At 40.9% G+C, this 25,562-nt stretch overlaps 1 protein-coding gene across 3 annotated transcripts in view; it reads left to right on the top strand.

Annotated features, from left to right (window-relative positions):
• The window catches only part of GAN (gigaxonin), a 53,144-nt gene that overhangs the window by 18,482 nt on the left and 9,100 nt on the right, over positions 1 to 25,562 (top strand). For 2 of the 3 annotated variants that reach the window (XM_025988585.2, XM_072731465.1), the window contains exons 2-9: positions 11,328 to 11,442; positions 13,817 to 14,167; positions 16,164 to 16,381; positions 16,596 to 16,717; positions 20,114 to 20,226; positions 21,198 to 21,347; positions 22,220 to 22,356; positions 22,593 to 22,721. In XM_025988585.2, coding sequence (XP_025844370.1) covers positions 11,328 to 11,442; positions 13,817 to 14,167; positions 16,164 to 16,381; positions 16,596 to 16,717; positions 20,114 to 20,226; positions 21,198 to 21,347; positions 22,220 to 22,356; positions 22,593 to 22,721 — 1,335 coding nt within the window. Of the gene's footprint in view, positions 1 to 11,327; positions 11,443 to 13,816; positions 14,168 to 15,413; positions 15,440 to 16,163; positions 16,382 to 16,595; positions 16,718 to 20,113; positions 20,227 to 21,197; positions 21,348 to 22,219; positions 22,357 to 22,592; positions 22,722 to 25,562 lie in introns of those variants that run through there. The other variant, XM_072731466.1, reaches the window with a different exon arrangement.

The following is a 25,562-nucleotide window of genomic DNA, read 5'->3' as shown; positions in this document are numbered from 1 at the left end:
GCCTAGGGCTATAGTTTTTATGGGTTTGGTCACACTTCGTCTCTCTCCCTTCAGAGATCATGTGCCTCTGCAGGTGTAAGTGATGTCACTTAAAGCTGTGCATGTCCACAGTCCCTGTGATGTGCTGTGTGTTACCACCGCCCCCCCCCCGCCCCATCCCCCAAACGCACACGCTGCGGGTTTTCTCAAGCTGTCCTCCTGCTGAAGGTAGTTCACACTTTGCATGTTCTCTTTCTGAAAACATTATCTCCCTTTAGATAAATTTTTCCTTTGTTCAGATCACATGCCTCAGAGGCATACACTTTCTGTTCTCATATTTCTTCCAGATATTGATGTAATTGAACATGGTAACTCAGAGCAGTCTAAATAGGAACACTGTATTTCATCTTCAGAGTGGATGATGTGCTATCAGAAGGAAAATGGAAAATGTTTTTATAACTCCTTGTGTGCTGCCTGGTCGGTGGGGGAGCAGGGAGGTTGTCAGGAATGGCCAGGGCCTCTTCAGACTTGTTCCTACATCCTCTATGGTGAGCTGGTTCTGCTTCAGCTTCATTACTGTGGGGCATCTTGGTAGCATGACACCTGAACAGTAAACTCTTGCTTTTCCAGAAATTTTTCCTAATCTTTGCATTTTTCCACTCAGTGCACTAGTGATGGTGAACAGAGAGCGATGAAGCAGAGATGGGGTACTGGCCAGTTAGGCAGGTTTATTCACAGACCACGAACCTTCCCTACAGCCAACCTTAAAGTCCAGTTTACTGTTTTGTTTGTTTTTTTTTGTTTTTGTTTTTGTTTTTTAGATTTTATTTATTTGAGAGGGAGTTCATGAGAGAGAGAGAGAGTGCGCACACGCGTGCACAAGCTGGGGCAGGGGGAGAAGGAGAAGTAGACTCCCGGCTGACCAGGGAGCCTGATGCAGGGCTTTATCCCAGGACTCCAGGATTATGACCTGAGCCAAAGGCAGATTTTTAACCAACTGAGCCACCCAGGCACCCTGAGTCTAGTTTACATTTGCCCTCAGCACAAAGGCAGGTAATGACACCATGGACATTCAAATAGCTTTGCAGCAGGGGAACATTCAGTACTTGAATTGCTGAATACAGCACACGTGGATTGGGTGCTGGGGGAAGCATCACCTCCCTCAGTGTGGGCGAACCAGGGAGATGCAGTGTGGAAAAGCTCACAACTGTTCAGCTGGTCAGTAATACCATCTGCACAGTTGTGCTTGTGTTGTTTCAGTAACTGGTGTTGCAGTGGTGAAATTCATCATTCCCCCAGCCTGGCTGTATGCTGCTACTAACTTAAGTCCATACGTATTTGTCAAGTGCCTGTTTGGTACCAGGCTCTTCATGAGGTATGGAGATAGAATGGTAAACAAGACAAAGCCCCATTGTCATGGATATGGACATTAAATAGATGTAGTTTATGAGATGGTGATAAATTCTATGAAGAAAAATAAAGCAGGGAAGGAGGTAGAGATGTCATCTTATTTTTTTTTAAGATTTTTTTATTTATTCATAAGAGACACAGAGAGAGAGAGGCAGAGACATAGGCAGAGGGAAAAGCGGGCTCCCTGCAGGAAGCCTGATGCAGGACTCTATCCCAGGACCCTGCGATCATGATCTGAGCCAAAGGCAGACGCTCAACCACTGAGCCACCCAAGTGCCCCTAGAGGTGTCATTTTAGATAGTGTGGTACTTGGGCGGCTCTTTAGAGCAGAGACTAGGAGTAAAGTATTAAACCATGTGATGAGGGGAGATGGAGGGCGATGGTAATATTCCAGGGGTGAGGGAATGTGTCATGATAAGCTGGAATGCTTTTTAAATGTACACAGTCTTGGAACCTGACTCATTTGGTCTGGGAGGGTACCCAGGGATCTGCTTTTCTCTCAAGAGTTTGCCCCAAGATTCTGGGAAGCCAGGTTCAGGCGGTACTCTTAAAACCTATTCAAATTATGAATCATTGCAGGATGTGTGTGAGGCAGAAAGTTTTGATGGTAAGGAAGTGAAAACTAATTCGTCTAGGTAAGAATAGCTGGAGGCTGGAAGTGAAGAAAAAGGAATGGAGGGAGAGTGAAGGAAATAATGAAGGAGAAGTAGTATGGAAGCTCCATTAGCATGCCACCCCAGTAGTGAGGCTCCCCTCCTAGAAATCGTAATAGGAGGAATGCAGCCCTGTCCCAGCTCTGCATTTTCTTTCCTTTACCCACCTCCCACTTGGTAATCCTGGCCCTAGGTGTGCAGCGTTAAGCTGGTGGCAGTTCCTGGCTGGGTCCACAGCAATCATACCCCTGCTTTCCTGTGGTTTCCTCTCCTCATTGCTCCCTGACTTTGATCCTGTAGGAAGAGCATCTTAGTGGCTGGCTCGTGAGCCTTTGTTGGCCCCAGTGCAGGGGTTGAGGGGGGACTCACCTAGCAGTCTGTGGCATCTGGTGCATATCTCCCCAGGGGAGTCTGGGGGCTCCATGGGCCTCCCTCTGGGATCCCTGCTCCTGTCTCAGATACCCATGTAAATGCTTCTCTTTCACATAGGTGGCATTCTTGTGTGGCAGGAACCATGGGAAAGCTGGGTTCCTGTCCCCCTCCCCCCCCAAAAAATATAGGCCATAAAAGGCCTTGTCATGGGATGGTGCCTTCTGTTGACGGAAATATTACTTGCAAATTTATATTTCACTAAGCTGATTGGGGAGGGTTCACAGCAAGATTGACCTTTCAGTTCAGGTACAGAGATGAGGCCCCACAGATGCGTCACCTCCCACGTAATCAGCGCCCCCACCAGAGTGGGACATTTGTTACAGATGATGGACCTACACTGACAGATCACTGTCACCCAGAGCCCGTAGCTTACATTAGTGTTCACTCTGGGTCATACACATTCTGTAAATTTAGGCAAATGTATGATGTAGGTAAGTTTAGGCAAAAGTATGATGACAGGTCTCCATCACTGCAGTGTCATACAGAGTAGTTTCACTGCCCCAACTATCCATTTTTGATATAGTTTTTAGGAGCTCATGAAGATGAAAGAGGAGGGGAGGAGCATCTGTAAAACAGATTCCCATCCCCACCCCCACTTCCCTACCCCACCCCTGCTCTGGGAACATGAATTAGGAGTTTGGCTTAAGTGGGCAAATGTAGTGATGATCCTAAGCCCCTCTGCACACATCTCAAAGAGCCTGCTGTCAGTAGCTACATAGTTTGAGGCGACATGAATCATTTAAAACCATATGAGTAATGCCCATGAATCACCCCAGAATTTCTCTAAATCTTGACTTAAACATTACATTCTCTTGCATTCTATTTGAGTGCATTTCCTTGCTTTTATTGGAGAGGAGCTTTTGCATCAGAGAGGAAGAAAAGTCACTTAAATGTATTCTCTGTCAGTGTTACATCACATCCCATTCAATGATGTCTAAGATGGTTCTTGGAAGAGTAGAATCAGTCCTGGCTACCTGAGCAATTTGACACATTGAATTTTCTCAGCAATTGGAAGCCAGTGAGAAAAGAACTATTTATAACCCAGCAGTTTACTTTGGCTCTGTTATACTCATTTAAAAGTTGTAGGCCTAGCACATGAGAAAATGCTCTGCATCACTTGCCATCAGGGAAATACAAATCAAAACCACAATGAGATACCACCTCACACCAGTGAGAATGGGGAAAATTAACAAGGCAGGAAACAACAAATGTTGGAGAGGATGTGGAGAAAGGGGAACCCTCTTACACTGTTGGTGGGAATGTGAACTGGTGCAGCCACTCTGGAAAACTGTGTGGAGGTTCCTCAAAGAGTTAAAAATAGACCTGCCCTACGACCCAGCAATTGCACTGTTGGGGATTTACCCCAAAGATACAGATGCAATGAAACGTCGGGACACCTGCACCCCGATGTTTCTATCAGCAATGGCCACAATAGCCAAACTGTGGAAGGAGCCTCGGTGTCCATCGAAAGATGAATGGATAAAGAAGATGAGGTTTATGTATACAATGGAATATTACTCAGCAATTAGAAACGACAAATACCCACCATTTGCTTCAACGTGGATGGAGCTGGAGGGTATTATGCTGAGTGAAATAAGTCAATCGGAGAAGGACAAACAGTGTATGTTCTCATTCATTTGGGGAATATGAATAATAGTGAAAGGGAATATAAAGGAAGGGAGAAGAAATGTTGGGAAATATCAGAAAGGGAGACAGAACATAAAGACTCCTAACTCGGGGAAACGAACTAGGGGTGGTGGAAGGGGAGGAGGGCGGGTGTTGGAGGGGAATGGGTGACGGGCACTGAGGGGGACACTTGACGGGATGAGCACTGGGTGTTTTTCTGTATGTTGGTAAATTGAACACCAATAAAAATTAATTAAAAAAAAATAAAAAAAAAAATAAAAGTTGTAGGCCTCTTTCAGGGATGTAAAATTTTGAATAATACCAGCTTCTTTATTAGCTACTGGCCAACAACATGTTGTTGTTTTACAAAATCTCTTTCAGTGTTGCCAAGAATAAGAAAATTGATTTTGTTTCACATCTGTTCAACTTTAATAGGACAGAAAATAAATGCTTGCCCAGAGGATAGGTGATTGGAAGAAAAATAAACTTGCACTGCATATTCCACAGAAGTTGTGTTATAAATCCTAGATCACTGATTAAGTTGGTGGGACTTCACCCTCTAGGACTCCACAGGATGCCTCTAGAGTCAAGTCTCTGTGCTAACTCATTGGTCTGTTTCAGCAGTTTTGTCCAAAAATGTTTAGGGGTGAGAGAGTTCTCAAATCACCTTATCTAACCTCTTCTTTTTACAAATGAGAAAATGGGCACAGAGGGGAAATGTCTTGCCCTAGAAACAAAACTGGGGAAAAATGCAACTGGCATGGATATTTATATCTGAACACCTGAGGCCCAATTTTATAATACTCTCAATTATTTCTAGTTTTTCAGCATATGATAAAATTCTCAAAATGGTATTTTAAGACTACTGCATTTTCCAAGAGAGAGTTTATAAGTTGACGTCACATGATAATAAAAACAAGGATACTGTGACTTCCAGTAAATTTACATATGACCCTATAGCTTCCTAGGGGAAAGATGAACACAGAAAGGAACGGTTGATTTACCTCCTGTTTTTTTTACGGGCTAACTTTCAAAACAGAGCTGTCAGTTATTAACACTTTGGGTTAGCTTGCCTGCTTGCTTGCTTTTTCTTTCTTTCTTTTTAATTTGTTAACTCATTCAGTCCAGCTCACTGAATTCTCTAGCAAAGGAAGGAAAAATGATGTGCAAGATGAGAAAATTCCAGATATAAAGGGAAAAGCTATGGAGAAAATGTGTTGGGCTCGAGAGTGAGGACAGTTCATTGGTGGATCTTGGGCAAATTAAGTTATTTCCTGAAGGAAAAAAATGAAAGACAGAATGCAACAAAAGCTAAAAGGACCAAGAGACTTAGCTGGGGAATCAGAAAAAAAAAAAGTGAAGACAAAAGGAGGGAGAATAAGACACAGTGGAGGTTACTGAGTTGGGAAAGGATGGCAGGTCTCCAAGAAATGGGAGAATAAGAGAAATGGGAGGTAACAGAATGATGGTAGGCTCTAAAGCAAGACTGTTTCAAAATAAATTTGAGTGACGTGACTCTTACCAACTAGGATTGGAAGGGACTCAATCAGCTTTCACTGTATTCTTGACAGATGGGTGGTCTGGTCATCCAGCCTACTGGGACATCACCTGCACACTGCTGATGGTTAGATAGCAATCTGCCACAATATAAGTGTATGTGTGGCAGTTAAGAGTTTAGACACTTGTAGCAATTTGACAAAGTAATTTTATGCTTATTGAATGAGATGAAAAGACAATCAGGGCCTGCATTTCATGTGTCTTTTTAATTTCATTTTTCTAATAATCCATTTTTTAATTGAGGTATAATTGACATAACATTGTATTAGCTTCAGGTATATAACATAATTATTCTGTATTTGTTTACATTATAAAACAATCACCACAGTTAGTCTAGTTAACCTGTCATCTGATATAGTTATAAAACTTCTTTTCTTGTGATGAGAATTTGTAAGATGTACTCTCTTCGCAGCTTTTAAATACACACTACAATATTATTAACTGTAGTCACCATCTGGTACATTATATCCCCATTATATTTTTACTACATTTTAAAAAATACTCATGTGGGATGGATTACAAGTACCAAACATATCATGGGTGATTTGGGAAGCATCAATTAACCCCTTGCTACTCCGAGTTGGTCTGGAGACCAGCAGCATCTGTGCTGCCTGAGACTTTGTTACACATGCAGAAACACAGGCCACACTGAGACTGAGTCAAGACCCCTAGATGATCCCTATGAACATTAGAGTTTGAGAAAGCCCATGCTTTCGTCCTTTTAGCATTGGACATGTGAGACTATAAAAGTTCTTCCTCCTACTGCTTCTGGTTCTGTTTCACTATACCTGAGGTCATGCAGGAAAAAAACCATGTGACAGTGCTTGAGATATTTAAAGACCACTATCGATTCAAACGCTTATTTTACAAATAAGTGTTGAACATTTTTTCTCTGTGAGCCACTGGGCTACACTATAGGGTTACTATGATAAAGAGGACTCTGGCCTCAAGGAACTTAACAGTTAAATAAGGGAGTTAGGAAATGGGATATATACTTAAATGCCACAATAAAAACAGAATTTGACAAACCCATAATATAAAGTGTTTGGGAAATCTGTAGCAGAGAAATTATTTTTACCTACATGGAGGTAAGGGTGGAGGTGCAGCCTGTGGCAGGGTGGAGCGATAAAGAATAACTTTGTGTGGAACTGGCATGTAAGCCATTCTTTACAAGATGGGTAGGAATGGAGTGTGCACAGATGGTACCAGGAAAGATCAGAAGCAGGGTAGGAAGAGGGAAAAGTTTGGGGGCAGGTGTAGGGATCTGAATTTAAACCGTACTTTTAAGTTTTATAATTTAGGCTTCAGATGTTTAGAGACTTGATGATACAGTGATTGATTTTTCATGGGCTTTGAAAAAGGTCTGGTTTTAGAGAAGTCTGAAACGGTCCATACTTATATTCAGGCATCTTTTTTCTGTCCTCTTAGCCATCTCTCACTGAGAGAGAAAACTTTACTCTTAATTATAAAAACATAAGACAGTATAGTCAACTTCCAAAAAAATGGCAGTGAGCCAGTCACATGGTTGAAAACTGAAAAGGGACAGACAGACAGCTAGGAAAGGTCTACTTGTAGTTCTGCCCCTAGTCTAGAAGGCTCCTCCTCCTACCATCCACAGCACGCACAGGCAGGCACAGCCAGCTCTTGTGTGAACATGGATTACTTTAAAACAGGAACAGCTCCAGTTCTAGGTTGAGGCTCTTCCACCTGATTATGTTCTGGAGTTACAGCCTTAAAATAGTTAGCAACTTTCTCAGTCTGGGTCTTGTCTGGATTAAAAAGTCTACACAGTAACTTCAGCAAAGAAAGCTTAATATAAAGAATTATAAACTACAACAAGAGATTTGGAGTAATGAGAGATCAGCTAGTAAGAAGAAAGGAAAACTTAAAAATACAGGAATAGCCCAAGCAGCCACCACCGTGGGCTGAGCTCCAGATGTTTTGGACAGGGCACAGCCACACTCCCTGCATGGCAGGGAAATGGCACAGCTGGAACTTGCCAGAAGTCTTTCCCCTCGGGTGCCTGGGAAAACTGTTCATAAGAAGTGTCAAAACTGCCTGAGGGAATTCCAGGGGAGACTGCAGCGGGCTGCTGGTGGCTGGCTGAGCACTGTAGGAGCTCCATGCTGGAAAGATTGGCTGCCTTATAGGAGCCTTCCAAGCTGCTAGACCAGAACCAAGAAGCACTGTCTTTCCAGCACTCCCTACTGAAAAGCTTAACATCATACCAGTTGACAAAAGAAAATTATTTAAAAGGCTCAGATCCGTTTTCACAGAGCATGCAAAAAGGAAGAATCAGTGATTGAGAAATACAAATAGTTATGACATCCTAAGTGAAAAATACCATGTGTGCTGCCAGAAAGACCACAGTGCATTTCAGACTTGGTCTTAGTCTTAGCACTTACATGATTTTTCTCTCTTGGTCGGGAATTAATAAAAATTTTTTTTCTTCACTTATTAAAAGTGTCAAGCATATAGATAAACCCTGGAATGCAGCAAGCAGAAATGAAGTATCTTTTGAGTAAAACTATTTAGTTCAATAGGAATTGTAGAGACAGGAATAGCAGACATGAAATAAGGAAAGAAACAAGGTCAGGCAACACCCTTTTTGAACTTGGCCACAGTAATTTCTTGCAAGATACATCCACAAAGGCAAAAGAAACAAAAGCAAAAATGAACTATTGGGACTTCATCAAGATAAGAAGCTTTTGCACAGCAAAGGATACAGTCAACAAAACTAAAAGACAACCTACAGAATGGGAGAAGATATTTGCAAATGACATATCAGATAAAGGGCTAGTTTCCAAAATCTATAAAGAACTTATTACACTCAACACCAAAGAAACAAACAATCCAATCATGAAATGGGCAAAAGACATGAAGACAGAGGACTTCCTCACAGAGGAAGACATGGACATGGCCAACATGCACATGAAAAAATGCTCTGCATCACTTGCCATCAGGGAAATACAAATCAAAACCACAATGAGATACCACCTCACACCAGTGAGAATGGGGAGAATTAACAAGGCAGGAAACAACAAATGTTGGAGAGGATGCGGAGAAAAGGGAACCCTCTTACACTGTTGGTGGGAATGTGAACTGGTGCAGCCACTCTGGAAAACTGTGTGGAGGTTCCTCAAAGAGTTAAAAATAGACCTGCCCTACAACCCAGCAGTTGCACTGTTGGGGATTTACCCCAAAGACTCAGATGCAATGAAACGCCGGGACACCTGCACCCCGATGTTTCTAGCAGCAATGTCCACAATAGCCAAACTGTGGAAGGAGCCTCGGTGTCCATCGAAAGATGAATGGATAAAGAAGCTGTGGTCTATGTATACAATGGAATATTCCTCAGCCATTAGAAACGACAAATACCCACCATTTGCTTCAACGTGGATGGAACTGGAGGGTATTATGCTGAGTGAAGTAAGTCAATCAGAAAAGGACAAACAGTGTATGTTCTCATTCATTTGGGGAATATAAATAATAGTGAAAGGGAATATAAGGGAAGGGAGAAGAAATGTGTGGGAAATATCAGGAAGGGAGACAGAACATAAAGACTCCTAACTCTGGGAAACGAACTAGGGGTGGTGGAAGGGGAGGAGGGCGGGGGGTGGGAGGGAATGGGTGACGGGCACTGAGGGGGACACTTGACGGGATGAGCACTGGGTGTTTTTCTGTATGTTGGTAAATTGAACACCAATAAAAATTAATTTATTAAAAAAAAAAGAAAGAGAGAAACAAGGTTGTCTAAGTATCTTCTTCCTACCTCCAGATACATTATCCCATCAGTTTCATCTTTGGAGTCTCCCAAGGCCTCTTACTGGCAGCAGGATGGACTGGCTTTCTTCTGCTTGTAGATAGCTGCTGTCCTAGGTCCATTCTGCACCCTTCCCTGCATTGACTTCACTTCTTTCCTATGTTGGAACGTGTCTTTTCATTCCTGAAATCTTCCTCTTTCTTGATGTACGCCTTTGTTTTGGGGGGGCACATTTTGTAGCAGCACATTGAGAAAGGTTGCATGGGAGATTGTTTTGAGACCATGTATGGCTGAAAATATCTGTTGGATCCTAACATTTGATTGGTAGTTTGGCTGGTTATAAAAATGTAGGTTGGAGGGACACCTGGGTGGCTCAGTGGTTGAGTATCTGCCTTTGGTTCAGGGCATGATCCTGGAGACCCAGGATCGGGTCCTGCATCGGGCTCCCTGCATGGAGCCTGTTTCTCTTCCCTCTGCCTGTGTCTCTGCCTCTACTGTGTGTCTCTCGTAAATAAATAAATAAAATGTTTTTTAAAAAATCTAGGTTGGAAAGAATTTTTCTTCAGAAGTTTGAAGTCCTGTGCTCTTGGGGCAGCCCTACATCCATAGCTTTAGATCTTTCCCTTTAGGGCTGATTACATCCTCCAAAGAGTCTTCCAGTTTCTTGCCTGGAGAATATAGGTCTGGCTTTCAACATGTAAGAAGAGCAGAACTGAGGGGGAAAAATTGACGGTCTCAGCATCCAGTGTGTAAACACTATATTTGCTCTATTTTTGGTACCATACACCCATCCTCAAATGTGCCTGATTATCCTCCTGTGACCTACCCTCTGTTTTTGACTCTTCAGGATGTCAATCCGTTATCTTGCACTAGAGCTAGGTGGGGAGGGCCTTACAGGGAGTCACGTATATATGTGGAGGCAGGACCTGGGAATTCAGCTCCTTACTACCACTGGTCAACCTGTGTCTTTTTGGCTCATCTCTCACCCTCCTTCCGCAGCTGCCTGATTTGACCAATTCTCAACCGTGAGGGCGTCGGGGGTGGGGGGGTTCTTAAGTGCAATTTAGATTGTGTATTAGCTTTAGTCAGTGCTAAGTTACAAATATCTTTCAGATCTTGGGTAAGACCAATTCTTAAGACACAAAAAACATTCACCATGAAAAATCATTCTTCAAATTACTCATTGCCTTAAATGTGCCAAGTCTGCCAAAGATTTAATACCAAGAATATGACAAAGAACTCATACACCTCCATATGAAGATAACTCAATTTTAAAAAATGAAAAACAGATTTGAACTTAGCATGTGTTTCACAGAAGAGGAAACACATGTGACCGTAGACATGAAGAGGTGTTTGACACTTGTATGTCAGGGCAGTGCACACAACCACAGGGAGAGTGGTTTTGTGGGTACAGTAATATCAAGAAGCAAAGGAAAATCAAATAGGATTTAGGATGATAATTACTTCAGATGGGGAAAAGCAGAGAGATGAATAGTGAGAGGATATGTTTGGGTAGAAGCAGGTTCTTTGTCAACTTCCTAGCTTTTGTTTTGGGTGGGAGGTTCGTGGGGTCCTTGTTACAGTACTGGAAATAGATAATGAAATACTTTAAAAAAATAAGCCTAACAGAGCTAGACTCCCAAGGTGAAGTAGAGATCCTTGCTTAGGTGGCTCTTAGTTCTATGGTTGTCTGTTTTGTTTTTTAAGAAGTAGTATTCGGAATCCTGGAACAAGTGTTTTGTAGTCAGAAGTTATAAAATATACATATATATATATAAACTAACTACATTTCCTAGGCCGGGTTCATATGCTGATAAATATCTACCTTGTGCTGAGTTTTAGTGCATAAATATTTATAGCTATTTCTGTTCTTTCATAGAAATTTTACATTTTTTTCCCTTTCTTAGGACAAAATTAAACTATAATCCTCCAAAAGATGATGGATCAACCTATAAGATTGAACTTGAAGGGATATCGGTAATGGTTATGAGAGAGATCCTGGATTACATCTTCAGTGGGCAGGTATGATGAGACACACAGGGAGGAAGACGAAGTAGAGGCCTCTCAAGCTCAGGGTGAGGGTCTCCTTCATCCATTCTATGATCCAGCAACACCGTCCTCTTCATCTGTCATTGTCTGCGTGATGTATATCTCCTGCTGGGAATGGCACCCAACTGTTCTTCCAGGGCTCTGCTCTTAAAAGAAAAGCTGACTGAGTAAAATCTTAACCCAGTCCCAGTTTTTGTATTTATCATTCCAAGCTCCACCTTCCATCATGAGATAGAAAGGAACTGGGATCTCCTTTCATAGCTATCTCTAAACCTTAATTCCCATCTTGCTCTGTACCCCATAGCTTGGAAAGGGGAGCTTCCTTGGGCAGAGGGAATTGTTTTATAGAAAAAAAAAAAGAGTTTGAGATTCGCGCATATGACAGGCACCTGCATTGTATTTGTGATGCCTGGGTACTGTTGCTTCAGTAGAACCATTATCCCTGTTGCATCCCATTCTTGCTGATGTCCCTTTACTCTCTGTGCCCACTTATTTTGCTGGGGATTTAATGAAACCCAGGGAAGAAGGTAATAAATAATGAGACTTTATTTTTCTTTGCCATCCTCAAGCCCCCAACCCCTGATTTTATGATTTAAAGTATAACATGAGGGCTCTTAAGAATAATCTTAGGTTGAACCAGAACTAGCTTTTTAACAGGAAGAGGTTATTATATCTTACATGTGGTGATGTGAGAATGCATTTTATCTTTACTCTTTTTGAGAGCTTCTTTCCTGTTCTCTCCCTTATTCCTTCCTCATCTTACTTTACCTTTCTCATTTGTGAGAGCCTCATCCTACATGTTTTCTAAGTATCCTAAATGTACTGCTTGCCTTCTCTGGATACATTCATTCAGTCAACTTTGGTGATTGTCATTCTTTTTGAAGTTTTTGGGTTAATTTCATGACACTATTCCTTCCTTTTCTCTGAACACTAGGTGGTGGGGGATGCATGTAGGTTATATGTATGATTGTTAAAAATGAATGCATTTAGATTAATTTTGGGACAGTCCTTAAAATACTGAAGATACTCAGAAGCATCAGGAAACTAGACTGGGGACCAATCCTCGTATCTAACTTTTAAAATCAGTTCAGCAGCAGCTATAACAAGTTGTAAGCCAGTAATTGCATATTCCTGTTCAGGCTTGGATTTGAATCTTGAAACCTTATTTACAGGTTGACTTCTGTGTTTTGTTCCCAATTTAAATTAATTATGGTTTAAGAAAAGAAAAATAAACAAAAAAAATTAATTATGGTTTAAAACCATAGTTGCAACATAAGTTATAACAAACTCCTTATCTGGCAGTTTAGTTTTATCAGGATGGAATGTAGTGATTTTCTCACATGCCTGTACCTGACTGGTGTACGGCTATCACTGTTTTGTGGCTGAATTTAATATATCAAGTAAACAGGAAATTTTTTCTTACTTGTGACTTACTCAACACACTTCTTTCCACAGTTTTGTTGCTCAGTTTATAAGGTGATTGACAGTCATACATTTTTTTTTCTATATCTGTGGTACACAATGTATAAAATGTGGCAAAATGTTTCTTGCTGTACTGTACCCTGGAACCTCTCCTTCACATTTTCAAGTGTAGCACAACTGCCCATTCTTTGGGAAAGAAGAGTCTGACCGTTGTGATTGTGGTAATATTTTAGAGGCTTGTTTCTTTAAATTGCCTTAGTGTTGCATGAAAAAACTGAAGTGGGTGGATGAAGAATCATCAGAAGATTAAAGAAAAGTGAAGTTCATAATGATAAACAAGAAATCTTACCTTAGGAGTTCCTTCCAGAAAGTAGATTTGAGACCAGAGTGTACGTGTTGCACTGAATGCAGTTTGGCATTTGGAATGAGGTCCTTGGGCAGCATGGCCCTCCCTTCTCCAAGGGGCTGATGTGTTTCTGGCAAGCCATCTGGCAAAAGATGGAACGTGGTATATATCTAGAGGCAAGATTTGCCACAGTTCCAGTGCTAGTATTTAAAGAACTCCCTTCAGTTTACCACAGAAAGGAGAACTTTCCACCTCCTAAGCATCTCAGCCACTTAGGCCTAGAAGTAAGCAATATGGACAGTGCACCCAGGAAGGGTTCATGATAGTTAATGTTGGTAAAGCAAGGAAAGTGCTGGGAAAACTCAACCGGCCATATTCTGTTCACATCGTTTGAAGATTCGCCGGTGCCCTCAAACTCCTTTTGAAAAAGATGACCTAGGTTGGACTGTGTGAAATTGCCAATATTTGATCATCTTTGACCTACAAAAGTGGAACTTTCATGTAGTTCCACCTAATAGGTTAGCAGTTTGGGCTTTAATATATATATTGAAATGTAAAGTATTTGTGATACTCCTGCAGATCCGGCTGAATGAAGATACAATCCAAGATGTTGTACAGGCAGCAGACTTGCTCCTGCTGACGGATCTTAAAACTCTGTGCTGTGAGTTTTTGGAAGGCTGCATCGCCGCTGAGAACTGCATTGGCATCCGCGACTTTGCACTCCACTACTGCCTGCACCATGTCCATTACCTTGCCACAGAATACCTGGAGACTCATTTCCGAGATGTCAGCAGCACAGAAGAATTCTTAGAACTCAGTCCTCAGAAGCTTAAAGAAGTGATTTCTCTCGAGAAGTTAAATGTTGGCAACGAAAGATATGTGTTTGAAGCAGTAATTCGATGGATAGCACATGATACAGAACTAAGAAAGGTACCTGTGGTTTATAACATGGTCTGACTTTGCCTTTTTACTTACTTATTCCATTCATTCCTTCATTTATTTAGTCCAAAGTATAGATGTTCTGTCTCTCCCCTTCAACTTGAAAGACTTACAAAGTTGTGATTTAAAAGATGTCTGGGGCACCCGGCTGGCTCAGTCGATTGACCTCCAACTCTTGATTTTGGCCCAGGTCATGATCTCAGGGTCATGAGATCAAGCCCTGCATCAGGCCCCACCCTCCAGACTTGGGATTCTCTCTCTCTCCTCTCTCTGCCCCTCCCCCTACGTGATGTCTCTTTTTCTCTCTCTCTCTGTCAAATAATAAAATCTCTTAAGAAAATAAAAGATGTCTGTGGTACATCTTTGCATAGTATCATTGAAGTGGTTGTTTTTTTCAGACCAGACTATAAAAGCTCATGTAACTCATAGCAATAAAAATATTAATACTTGTAAGGAACATAATATTGTTTGTGCATTGCCTTTAGTGGGAAAATTAATTTCAAGCTTGAGGTGGGGATTATAGAAATTCAGTGTCTCCACTGTCTTGTTCAGCATCCATCCCTGTATCATTACTGGTGACCCATGCAGGAACTCTGATATAGGCAGCAGAGTGGGAGGGGGCACACACCGCTCTGGCAGAGGAGTGAGGGGAGTGGACCTCAGGAACCTCTGTGGTATGGGCTGTCCCGGGAGTGATTGATACCACTCAGCACAAAGCAGGAGATCACTCTGTAATGTGACAATGCAATTCCAGATGGGAAGGTTGTGGGAGCAACAACTGGGAAGGAAGGGTCTCAGAATTATCAGCCTTTAGAGCCAAACTGTTACTACAGTGTGGGAGGGGGCAAAATCACAGACCTTTAAGTCTGGTATTTATAGACACCAGCTTCAACTACTATATTCAAAATAAGGTTTTAGAGTAGTTTTAAAAGGTATAATTGCATTGTTAATCATTCTCAGCAGCTGTTGATGTAGGTTTTAGTGAATATCTTGTAACTTTTAAAATTCTATCAGCCTATTTAGGAACTATGAACTACTGTAATAGAGATGGAAACTGTTAGATCTGTAATGATATAGAAATACACATTCCCATATGATAGTAGTCTTGGCATAGTTAGCACAGCTAGCATTGGTTTTCCACGTTCATTGGGTAGATAAGGAAAGAGGATAAGAGAGTTCTGGATTCACTGCTACTCATAGAGACCATTGTCACTAGCTGTCTCTTCCTTTCTTCTAGGGATGAGATTGCCAGGGAAACAAGAGGTAGTTCTTCACCCTTTGATTAATCTGAACTTCGTGCCTTAAGACCTCTTGGCTTTTGCCACTCAGGATATGGAATAGTATACCTTAAAATAACCATTCCAAAACCAAGAAAAGCTAGTCCCTAAGGACTTTGACCTCATGTATGTAGTACGCTGTATTCCATTATTTCAAATTTAATGACTGATCATGAAAGGTACATAATTCATATTATATGTGTTAGATATTTTTTAACAATAATATTTGAAGAAATACATAGTACTCAGGATTCTTCTGAACTTTGGCTTTTCTGTATTTTTCTTGTAATGTTAATGTTGATCCATTTTGATTATCTGTTCTACATAGCTATTACTACATATAATGTCCCCATGAATGTGATTTAACGCCCAGCACATCCAGCTCTGTGAAATAAGGCCACTGCAGCCGAGTTCCAAGGTTTCCTATTGCTAAGGTGATCCTTTAGGGTGTAAAGAAAGCTGCTTGAAGCTTTTCCATGATACATCAAATATAAATCTGATTATTTTTTAAGTTAAATTTGTATTTATCGAGGCTATGGGGAAGTAGAAAGGGCCAGTAAGGCATATTCAAGCAGTACTGGCATTTGTGACTTGCCCGCTGATAATCTGTTAACAATTTTAGCTTTCCATGAGTCAGAAAATGTGTGTTCTAAGAACTGTGTGCTATGTCCTACATTTTTTTCTCCCATCCTTCCAACCCTCTTGTGCAGGTCCACATGAAGGACGTGATGTCAGCACTGTGGGTTTCAGGGTTAGATTCCAGCTACTTACGGGAACAGATGCTCAATGAACCATTAGTACGAGAAATTGTCAGAGAGTGCAACAACATACCACTGAGCCAGCCACAGCAAGGGGAGGCCATGCTGGCAAACTTCAAGCCCCGGGGCTACTCTGAGTGCATTGTGACTGTTGGTGGAGAAGAAAGAGTGTAAGTATGGATGTGAATCGTTTCAAAAGTCATAAAAGGGAAGCTATTTCCGTGTAAACAGGAATTCGTGGTATTTTTTGGTATCTAAGCATAATAGCAATAGATTTAAAAAAAAATGTTTTAAACATTTTTAGAGCAGTAAAACTAGTCATAGTTATTATGAGCAAAACTATATAAAACACATTAACTGCTAATCAATTATTTATTTCCTTAGTTCACGGAAACCAACAGCAGCGATGCGATGTATGTGCCCTCTTTATGACCCTAATAGGCAGCTTTGGATTGAACTGGCCCCTTTAAGCATGCCAAGAATTAACCACGGAGTTCTCTCAGCAGGTACCATTCTGTGGTCAATTTTACTTAAACACAAGATCGAGTAATATGTAATTTTAGGGTTGTACAGAATGACTCGAAACCTTTTTAGAGATTTGATTTTAATTTTAAGAAATAATATTATCTCTATGATGACATCTTCTGTGTGGCTCTAGCTTTCAGGACTTTGTGAGGAGAGGAATGTCTTCTGCCGGTCTTTATTGTTCCTGAATCTTTAATATGTAGCTATTTTTAAGACTTTAGTAGAGGAGCATTTTACTTGATGACTTAACTGATAGAACAGTATTCAGTGACTCTTACGACCTGTTAGCTGTATGGCCACACCTAGAACACAGAATTCCTTTGAGCCTTGATAATCCCGTTTTTGAAATTCATGCAATTTAAAGTAACTGTATGAGAAATAGAAGTGTTATGTAAAAGCAGACATTTCATGTGAGACTTTAGAAAATACTACTTACATTAGCAATTTCTTCAGGTTATTTTACTACAGAAAGTTGTTTCACTTGACCTTCACAAGTAGGAAGCAACTCCACATCAGCCAAAGCTCTCACTCAGGAAGGTGATAGAAAAGGTTGTACTTGCTGCCTTCTGACTGCTGCCTTTCTCTTCACCTTGCTGTCTTGTTTTGGGTTCACCCACAAGTGCTATTTCACTAAACTCTAATTATTATCAGTAGTCTTCTAACTATTATCAATAGTCTTCCTGGAATCCTTTATACTTTATAGTCTCTGCTTGCCCACTAATGTTATTTTAAAGATTTTGAAAGCTATACCATACCATTCCATATTATAGAAATGGCTGAAGCTATACTGTAGTACAGAAATGGAATCATTTTATTGGTTCCAAGATTGTTGAAGTTATTGTCAGTAATAAACGGGATGCAGTTGTGTAGCCGACAGAATGTGAGTCTGATTTCCTTGTTCTCTCTTCTCAGAATTAGCTTTCTTACATTTTATTTCCATAATATGTGCATTTATTCATAATTTCCACATGCACACACCTACCATAATGGTTCCTGTGTCACAGATTTTCCAAGATTTCCTACAGGAGTTGGTACTTTAGAAACATTGAACAGTGAGGATGGGGTTGTGTCCAATTGTAGTGAGTTGAAACTGTGACATGACCTAGTGGTTCCTACTTATCCTGCCTGTACTGTGTTTCTTGCTTTCCTGCCTTTTTTTTCAATTGATGGACTTTTTTTTTTTTTTTTGGTTATTCACTTTGTTCTCTCTTACAGGTTAGAAGTTATATCCTTTGTATTCCTTTGAAAGTCATAGTGGATACCATAGCCTGTATTCTTAAGTTACAAAAGCCTAAGTGAATTTCTACTCTTTTTCATGTTTCACAGGCTTGCAGCATTAAAATGTATGACTATTTATGAATAAGTATCTGCATATGAACATGTTTTATTCATCTGTGTTTTGAATATGTATATATCTCTAGAGTGTTTAGATTTACCCACACATTCACCAGTTTCTTTGTTTTTCCTTCTTATTCCTCAGAACTTCCATCTCTTATTTTCCTTCTCTCTGAGGTCTATGTTTTTGAATTTCCTTTATTCTGGGTCTATTGGTAGCAAACACTTTGATTTCTTTGTTTAACAATGTCATTGTTTTGCCTTCATTCTTAAAGGATACCTGTGCTAGATACAGAATTGTAGGGCATCCTGACTCTGGCTTGGCCTTTCCTCAAATCTGGAAAATTCTTACTCATTTTTACATCTTCAGATATTGCCTCTGCTCTGTTGTCCTCTCTCCTCCTGCCTTCATTTTGTTTTGTTTTCCATATTTTTGCCTCTCCATGTTTTGCCTTCTTGATGGTTTCTTTTTTTGGATGGATTTACCCTCCATTTAATGAATTCTCTTTGTGACAGATCTGCCATTAAACCCATCTATTGAATTTTTTAAATTTTATGTTTTTTTCTTTTTTTATTCCTAGAGATTCTCTTTAAATCTTTTTCAGATCTCCTGTGGCACTTCTGCAGTTCCTTTTTCCAAGAGTTCTCTAAAAATTTGTCTTTCGGGGGCACCTGGGTGGCTCAGTTCAGTTAAGTATCTGTCTTCAGCTCAGGTCATGATCTCACAGTCCAGGGATTGAGCCCCACATTGGGCTCCCTGCTCAGTTATGAATCTGCTTCTCCTTCTGCCTTTGCCCCTCCTCCCCACTCGTGCTCTCTCTCAGTATCTCTGTCTCTCTCTCTCAATGTCTCACTCAAAAAAATAAAATCTTTAAAAAAATTTTTTCTTTCAGTAAACATAGTAAGCATTGTTATTTTATCATCTCTTTGGTTAGTCCAGTGCTTGAAATTTGAAGTTGATGCAAGACTGCTTCCTATTGTCTGCTGTTGCCAGTTCTTCTTCATAGAGTCTAGTTTCTGTGTCCTAATATCTTTGGCTGGGTATTGATCATTTTATTAAAAATTATTTGTATGAATAATTTGATACTTTAAAATCTTAGAATATTAAAATCTAAAGATTAGATAAAAATACTTTCTTCCACACAGGTTTTATATTTGTTTCTTCCAGTTGCCTATAAACACTGAAAATTTGGAATTGAATTACTGTAAATCAAATTCAAACCTTGAGGGTCTCCTCGACAAGGAAGGAGATTTAAATCTAAGTGTTCTGGTTCCTGTTGAACTTTGGAGAGGCTCTGCTACCAGAAGTCACACTTCCTGTGGGCCTGGGGTTTTGATTTTTGTTCCTCTCATGCCCTCAAAAGGTGGGAAGGTTGGAAATTATAAGAAAGTTTGGAAATCTCCCAGATTGGCAAATGTACGTAGAGCAAAATGGTTTCCATGGGTGGTAACCTCTCCGGCTCACTCTTTTCCTTTCAGCTTTATCATATTGCCCTGTTGGCTTCTTCTCTTTTAAGATTATTTTATTTCAAAATGTTTTGTCTTACAGTTTAGCTGTTTTGCACAAGAGTTGGTACAAGTAACCTACCTAATCCACCATGACCTAAAATAAGAAGTGCAACAGTGACTCTTAGATCCTGTTTTGAATTTGAAGCACATAAAGGTGCCCTGGACCTGAGCACTCCTGGGTCTTGAATGAACAGATGTGGGCTGTGGATCAGAAGTTGTTTGAGAATCACAGGGAGAATAGAAATAGATGGAGCTGCTTGGTCTGTGTGGGTAGTGCCAATCTTGGTTGTACACTGTAGGGTAGTAGGAATCCACTCAGATGTGGAGTGATGTAAAATGGCCAGAGTGACTCACAAACGTGAATTAGCCTCTCTCACCGAGGATCAGATGAATTGTGATGAAGACCTCAAATCCACTCTTATAATTAGAGTAGTTGCCTCCACATAACTGTCCCTACAGCTGTGGCATTTATATTCAGGAGATGGAAATTGAAGAAAGTTTCATCTTTCCTGTGTCTTGTTCTATTTTTGCAGAGGGATTCTTGTTTGTATTTGGGGGCCAAGATGAAAATAAGCAGACCCTGAGCTCAGGAGAAAAATATGACCCGGATGCAAATACATGGACGGCATTGCCACCAATGAATGAGGTAAGACGTTCTTTTTCATTAGTTTGGTAGCGTGTCTTTCCTTTTGCACTTTTGTTTTGTGTCTGTGTTCATGTAAGGAGAGAAGTGTAGGCCCTGCCACAGGCCCCTGCCCACCATGCTTGTACCCACTGCCTTAGCTCTCCTCTCTGTGCCTGCCTTTGCTCCATCAGGCCTCCTATGGTTCCTCAAACCTACACACACTCTTGCTTTGGGACCTTTGCCAGACACCATCGTGGCTCCCTCCCTCCTTCTGTTGGTGTGTGTGCATGGGGCACTTCCCAGGTAGGCTTTCCCTCCCGCCCCTCAGTGCTCTCCCATCTCTGCCCACTTTCTTTCTCTTAACGTCACATGGCACCTTTCACATACTGGGTATTTTTTAATTGTTCACGTAAACTCCTTGATGGTGGGGGATTTTGTCTGTCTGCTGAGGACTCTGCTGTCAGCACGAAAATAGCTCTGGGCACCAAGGGGAAGGACTCTAAGCAAATATTCATTAACAAATGACCCCTCAGGCTTCCGTCATTCTAGATGGCTGTAGCAGGAGCCTGGCCCACCTCCCCATGCCTCTCCCAGCCTCAGGCAGTGCCTGAGCTGTGGTTCCTCCTTTCACACACTAGCTTCGAAATACTGAACTATAGCCCACTGCTAAACGCAGATAGTTTTATTGAACCAGAAGGTAATAGTTGTTCCTATTGTTCTGAGCTGTTGTGAGTAGAAAATCATAATTCCACCAGTGAATTTATCGTGTAGGTGATTCCCTTGTTCCAAATCACACCTGGGTTGGGTTCTGTCTCTTATGGCAGAAGGGTGAGCCGCTAGGGCAATCACAGATACCAGAGAGAGATGGTTTTGAGCATGGCACCTCTTTGCTGGAACTCTGGAATACCTGTCATTGTTATTAAATGCATGGATATCTGCTTTTAGTCTGGGAGTTGGCCTTTTGTATACAGAGATCTTTGATGTCTTTTCAGCCACGACATAATTTTGGAATTGTGGAGATAGATGGCATGCTGTACATTTTAGGAGGAGAGGATGGTGAAAAGGAGCTAATTTCCATGGAGTGTTATGACATTTATTCCAAAACCTGGACAAAGCAACCTGATTTGACCATGGTTAGAAAGGTGAGAACCATATCTTGTAATTACAAATTGGGCTTTGAAATTAGCGTTTCTTCCTTTCCCACATTAGCCTTTTAGTATGATCGATAGTGTTAAAAGAACTCATGACTTCTGTCCCTGTCAGTGGCTTGCCTTCATTATCATCAGCTGTACACCATGATAGGAGATGGAGTGTGTGTGAGAGCTTATCCTGATGGTAAGTTCTCTGCCACACGCCTGTGCTTGACAAATGCTTTGTGAACACCCTCACTTGGGAAGCAGCCAGGTCTTCCAAACCTATTTTCTTAATCATCATGCAGGCGTGAGGAGAAAACAGTCTACAGGTAAACACGGCCATTGCACCAGGAGTAGAGTGAAGACATGGCTCCTGTTAGCTGTTTAGAGCGTGATCTGTCTTACTCTCATTCTTTGGTGTGGGAGGGAGGGGCTCTTCTTCACAAGGAAACTTCGTCCAGTCCTGTGGGGATTTACACTTCGGCTACTGTGTTCCTGCTCTCTCTGCTCAACTCAGTTGATGCAGGAATTGAGTGACATGATGCTCAACAGAATCTAAATATTGGAATCTGCAAATAGTGGTGGAAGAATGGAGAGACTAGAGAAGTCCTTAAAAATTAGGGACATAAAAAAAAAATAGGGACATTTACATATGTCACTGAATGCACTTGTGTCAGATGGAGTTAACGAACAGTACATGTATTACCTCCTCTTCTTGTTTTTAAAATCTTGTGTTTGTAATATTGGAAAGCACCATAGATTTACTATTAGAAATCGAATCCTTTCCCAGACACTCTACGGTGCTTTTCAGACTAGAGTTAGTATTTGTCTAATATGAATAATTAAGTGTTGCCTCACTGCTTCTTACTTTCTTCTTCCAGATTGGCTGCTATGCAGCTATGAAAAAGAAAATCTATGCCATGGGTGGAGGATCATATGGAAAGCTCTTCGAATCTGTGGAATGTTATGACCCAAGGACCCAGCAGTGGACTGCTATCTGTCCGCTAAAGGAGAGAAGGTACAAGAATGTGGATGTGGACTTTGTAGGTGCCCTCTTTCATTCAAATAAACTTTTCACTTCACTTGGTATTTGGTTTCTATAAAAGTAAATGAATAGTCCATCTCCTAAAAAGGCAGACCCACATATTCATGAAACCCTGAATGTCGCAGAGTCAAAACCAGCGTAAGAGGAGTTTGGGAATCAGGCTGTGAGTTATAAGTCCAGCAGCTAATATGCTCCGTGTGGCCTTTCAGATTTGGAGCTGTGGCCTGTGGAGTGGCCATGGAACTGTACGTGTTTGGGGGAGTCAGAAGTCGTGAGGACATCCAGGGGAGTGAGATGGTCACGTGCAAGTCGGAATTCTATCATGACGAGTTTAAAAGGTAAGTATGAGCAGTTTCACGTAACTTGTGCAACTTTTCCTTTCTGCTTTCAAAGTCGTGTCTTAGATTAGTTTTGTTTTCAAGTTACTTGACTGAATTATCCTATTTAGGACATTATACCTAATGCCTACTAGAGGTTTAATCAGAGACTTGAGAAGTATTTGTAGCTTAAAACCATAAGAAAGTGTTTCTTACATGTATATCAAATCTTGAGCCTTGGTTGTTTGAAATCGTTGTTGGCTCCATCTGGCTTTTAAGAAGGAGAAAGCTAACTCCTTAACCTGGTATATAAGGCCTTCTGTGATAGGGCCTTTCTCTATTCTTTCTGCTACTGTTCAACACAGATGCTTCACTTGAGTTACACTGAGCATCATTTTTCCCCAAAACATGTTATGATGACCTTAGCTCTATGTCTTTGTATTACTCCTTTTGTCTAAAGTTTCCCTTCCAATATTTATCCAGTTAATACAGCCTCTTCCAAAACTATGCTTAATCACCATTGCCTAGAGAAAGCCTTCTAACATCTCCTAGTCCAGTTTAGGCTCCTCCATCTGTGATCCCCTAACATTCAGTTCATGTCTCTTGCATTGCAATCGTTAACCATAAGATTCTTAAGGGCAAGGTTCAGCTCAGCTGTCCACAGATCCTTATCTCCAGAATCGTCCCTGGCCTGTGTTAAACGCTCGACAGAAAGTTGATTCAGTGGGTGAAGTGTGGGGTCACAGAGTCTTAAAACGTCTGACTGGTTGCCGTACTGGTCCTGTAGAGTAGCCACCCTCCCACCAACCTCCTTCCCTTCTCTCCTCCCACAGGATTTATTGTGGTAACCACTGAACTGGACTATTTAAACCCTACCGGGAAATGGTCATGTAAAAATTCATCTTGTTACAGTATTTCAACCCTGTCACCAGTAGGGGGTGCTAGAAGGCAATGTTTAATTTCATGTTTTCCATTAGGGCAAACCATGAACAGTTACTTTAGAAATATATGTAAATGTTATCTAACTTTTAATGTATTTTAAATTGAGGATATTTGTATAGCCTCTCTAGCCCATCCCCCATGAATTACAGGGGTAGACCCTCTTAGGAAAACTTACTAGACAAAGTATGAGAGCAATTTAGAGAATGTCTGCTATAGTGGGGAGGGGACAGAATTTTGGACTTTTCTACATCTCTCTTGATACCTTACTGTGGATGCTAACTGTCCAAGGTATAAAGTGGTATGTTAACTCCTCCCCAAGCGAATCTCAAGACTGCTCAGCGTCGTTTATAAGCAGTGGTTATTTCAGCTGGGTGGTAATCCCAGATCCAGGGATCAAGCCCCACTGGCAGGCTCCCTGCTCAGTGGGGAGTCTGCTTCTCCCTCCCTCTGCCTGCCACTCCCCCTGCTTTTGCTTAGCACGCTCTCTCTCGCTCTCTCTCTCAAATAAATAAATAAAATCTTTTTAAAAAATTAAAAATATAAGCAGTGGTTAGTGTGTTTGGTTTCCCATAAAATACTGACTTGTGCTTTCTTCACAATGACTGAGCTACTGTTTGGGCAGTGTGAACTAGAGGCTGCCCCTTGTTTGCTGGAGTAATCAAGGCCACTTAGGTATGCCTCACCCTACCCTGTCCCCATTTGTATATAGGGCTTAAAATCTGGCTGCAGAGTTTCTCAGTCTGCCCCTGACGTGCAATAAATTGCTAGAACTTTTATATTTCTGTCAGGTTGTTCCAAATTAATAGTCGATAAGCTTTAAATATAAGCTTATTACTTGCTTTCAGTTCATAAGTATTAGACATAAGAGTATGGCTCCTTCCTTGCTACTTAAAAGCACTTCCAAATAAATTCATGGATCATTAGTTTCTTTTTTTGGATCCAGTATTAGTTATTAAAGTAAGTTGTAGGCCCAGTGTGGGGACTGGAACCCACAACCCTGAGATCAAGAGTCATGTGTTTTACCAACTGAGCTAGCCAAGTGCCCACCAATGTTAGTTTTTAGGTAATAGAATGAAGAAAGCTAAATTTCTTTTGTCAGTATAACATATAGGATTCTTGTTTATATGATGCAGACATAACACTAAGTGCCACATATTAACTTATTTGTAACTCATTCAGTCTTCAAAACAACTGAGTCCCTATGTCCTCTTTTTATTCCTACTTTAAACCAAAACACAGGTTAAGTAATGTGCCAAGAGACACAAAGGTAGCAAGGAGTTTGAACTCTGGCCCCAGGGTCCATCTCTTCAGCCACCACACTACATTGCATTAAAAATACAGGCTTTCCTGTAAATATCTATAGGAAGAAAATAACATACAGCAGTAGTTTATTTCTTAAAAGAGCAGATGTTTCCAAGTATGTTATATTTGCGTACTGTTGAAACTGTTGCCAGATGAGCAATCTGTATTAGATTGGAGACCATTTATTGTTTTTAAGTAATCTCTTGTCTTTCCTGTCTTTGTTCCCTATTTTTAGGTTAAAACTTTCCTGGAAAAATGCCATATCTTATTTTCTGTGTTTCTGACTAAAAACAAAATGGTTTGAAGGAAAGCAAAGAAATTGCCATAAGTTACATCATGTCATAGTAACAACTTAATATACCCAGAATGACAGGCAGTCTCTGTTCCCGGTGTCTCTGCTCTTTCACTGATACCACCATCCTCCTAGTTATTCATACTCAAAAAAAGCTCATTGTTGATTCTCTCGCATGCTACATGTCTTATCAGCTGCCAAGTCTTGTCTTCTTTTTTAGACTCTGGAATATTTTCCACATCACCCACCTTCATTTCTCTGCTCCTGCCCTACTGTGTTCACTTTCTCATGTGTGCAATGGCATTAGCCTTATAACCTGTCTTCCT

The sequence above is a fragment of the Vulpes vulpes genome, chromosome 12, assembly GCF_048418805.1.
Source record: "Vulpes vulpes isolate BD-2025 chromosome 12, VulVul3, whole genome shotgun sequence".
NCBI lineage: Eukaryota > Metazoa > Chordata > Mammalia > Carnivora > Canidae > Vulpes > Vulpes vulpes.
This window is presented reverse-complemented; position numbering and strand designations above follow the sequence as displayed.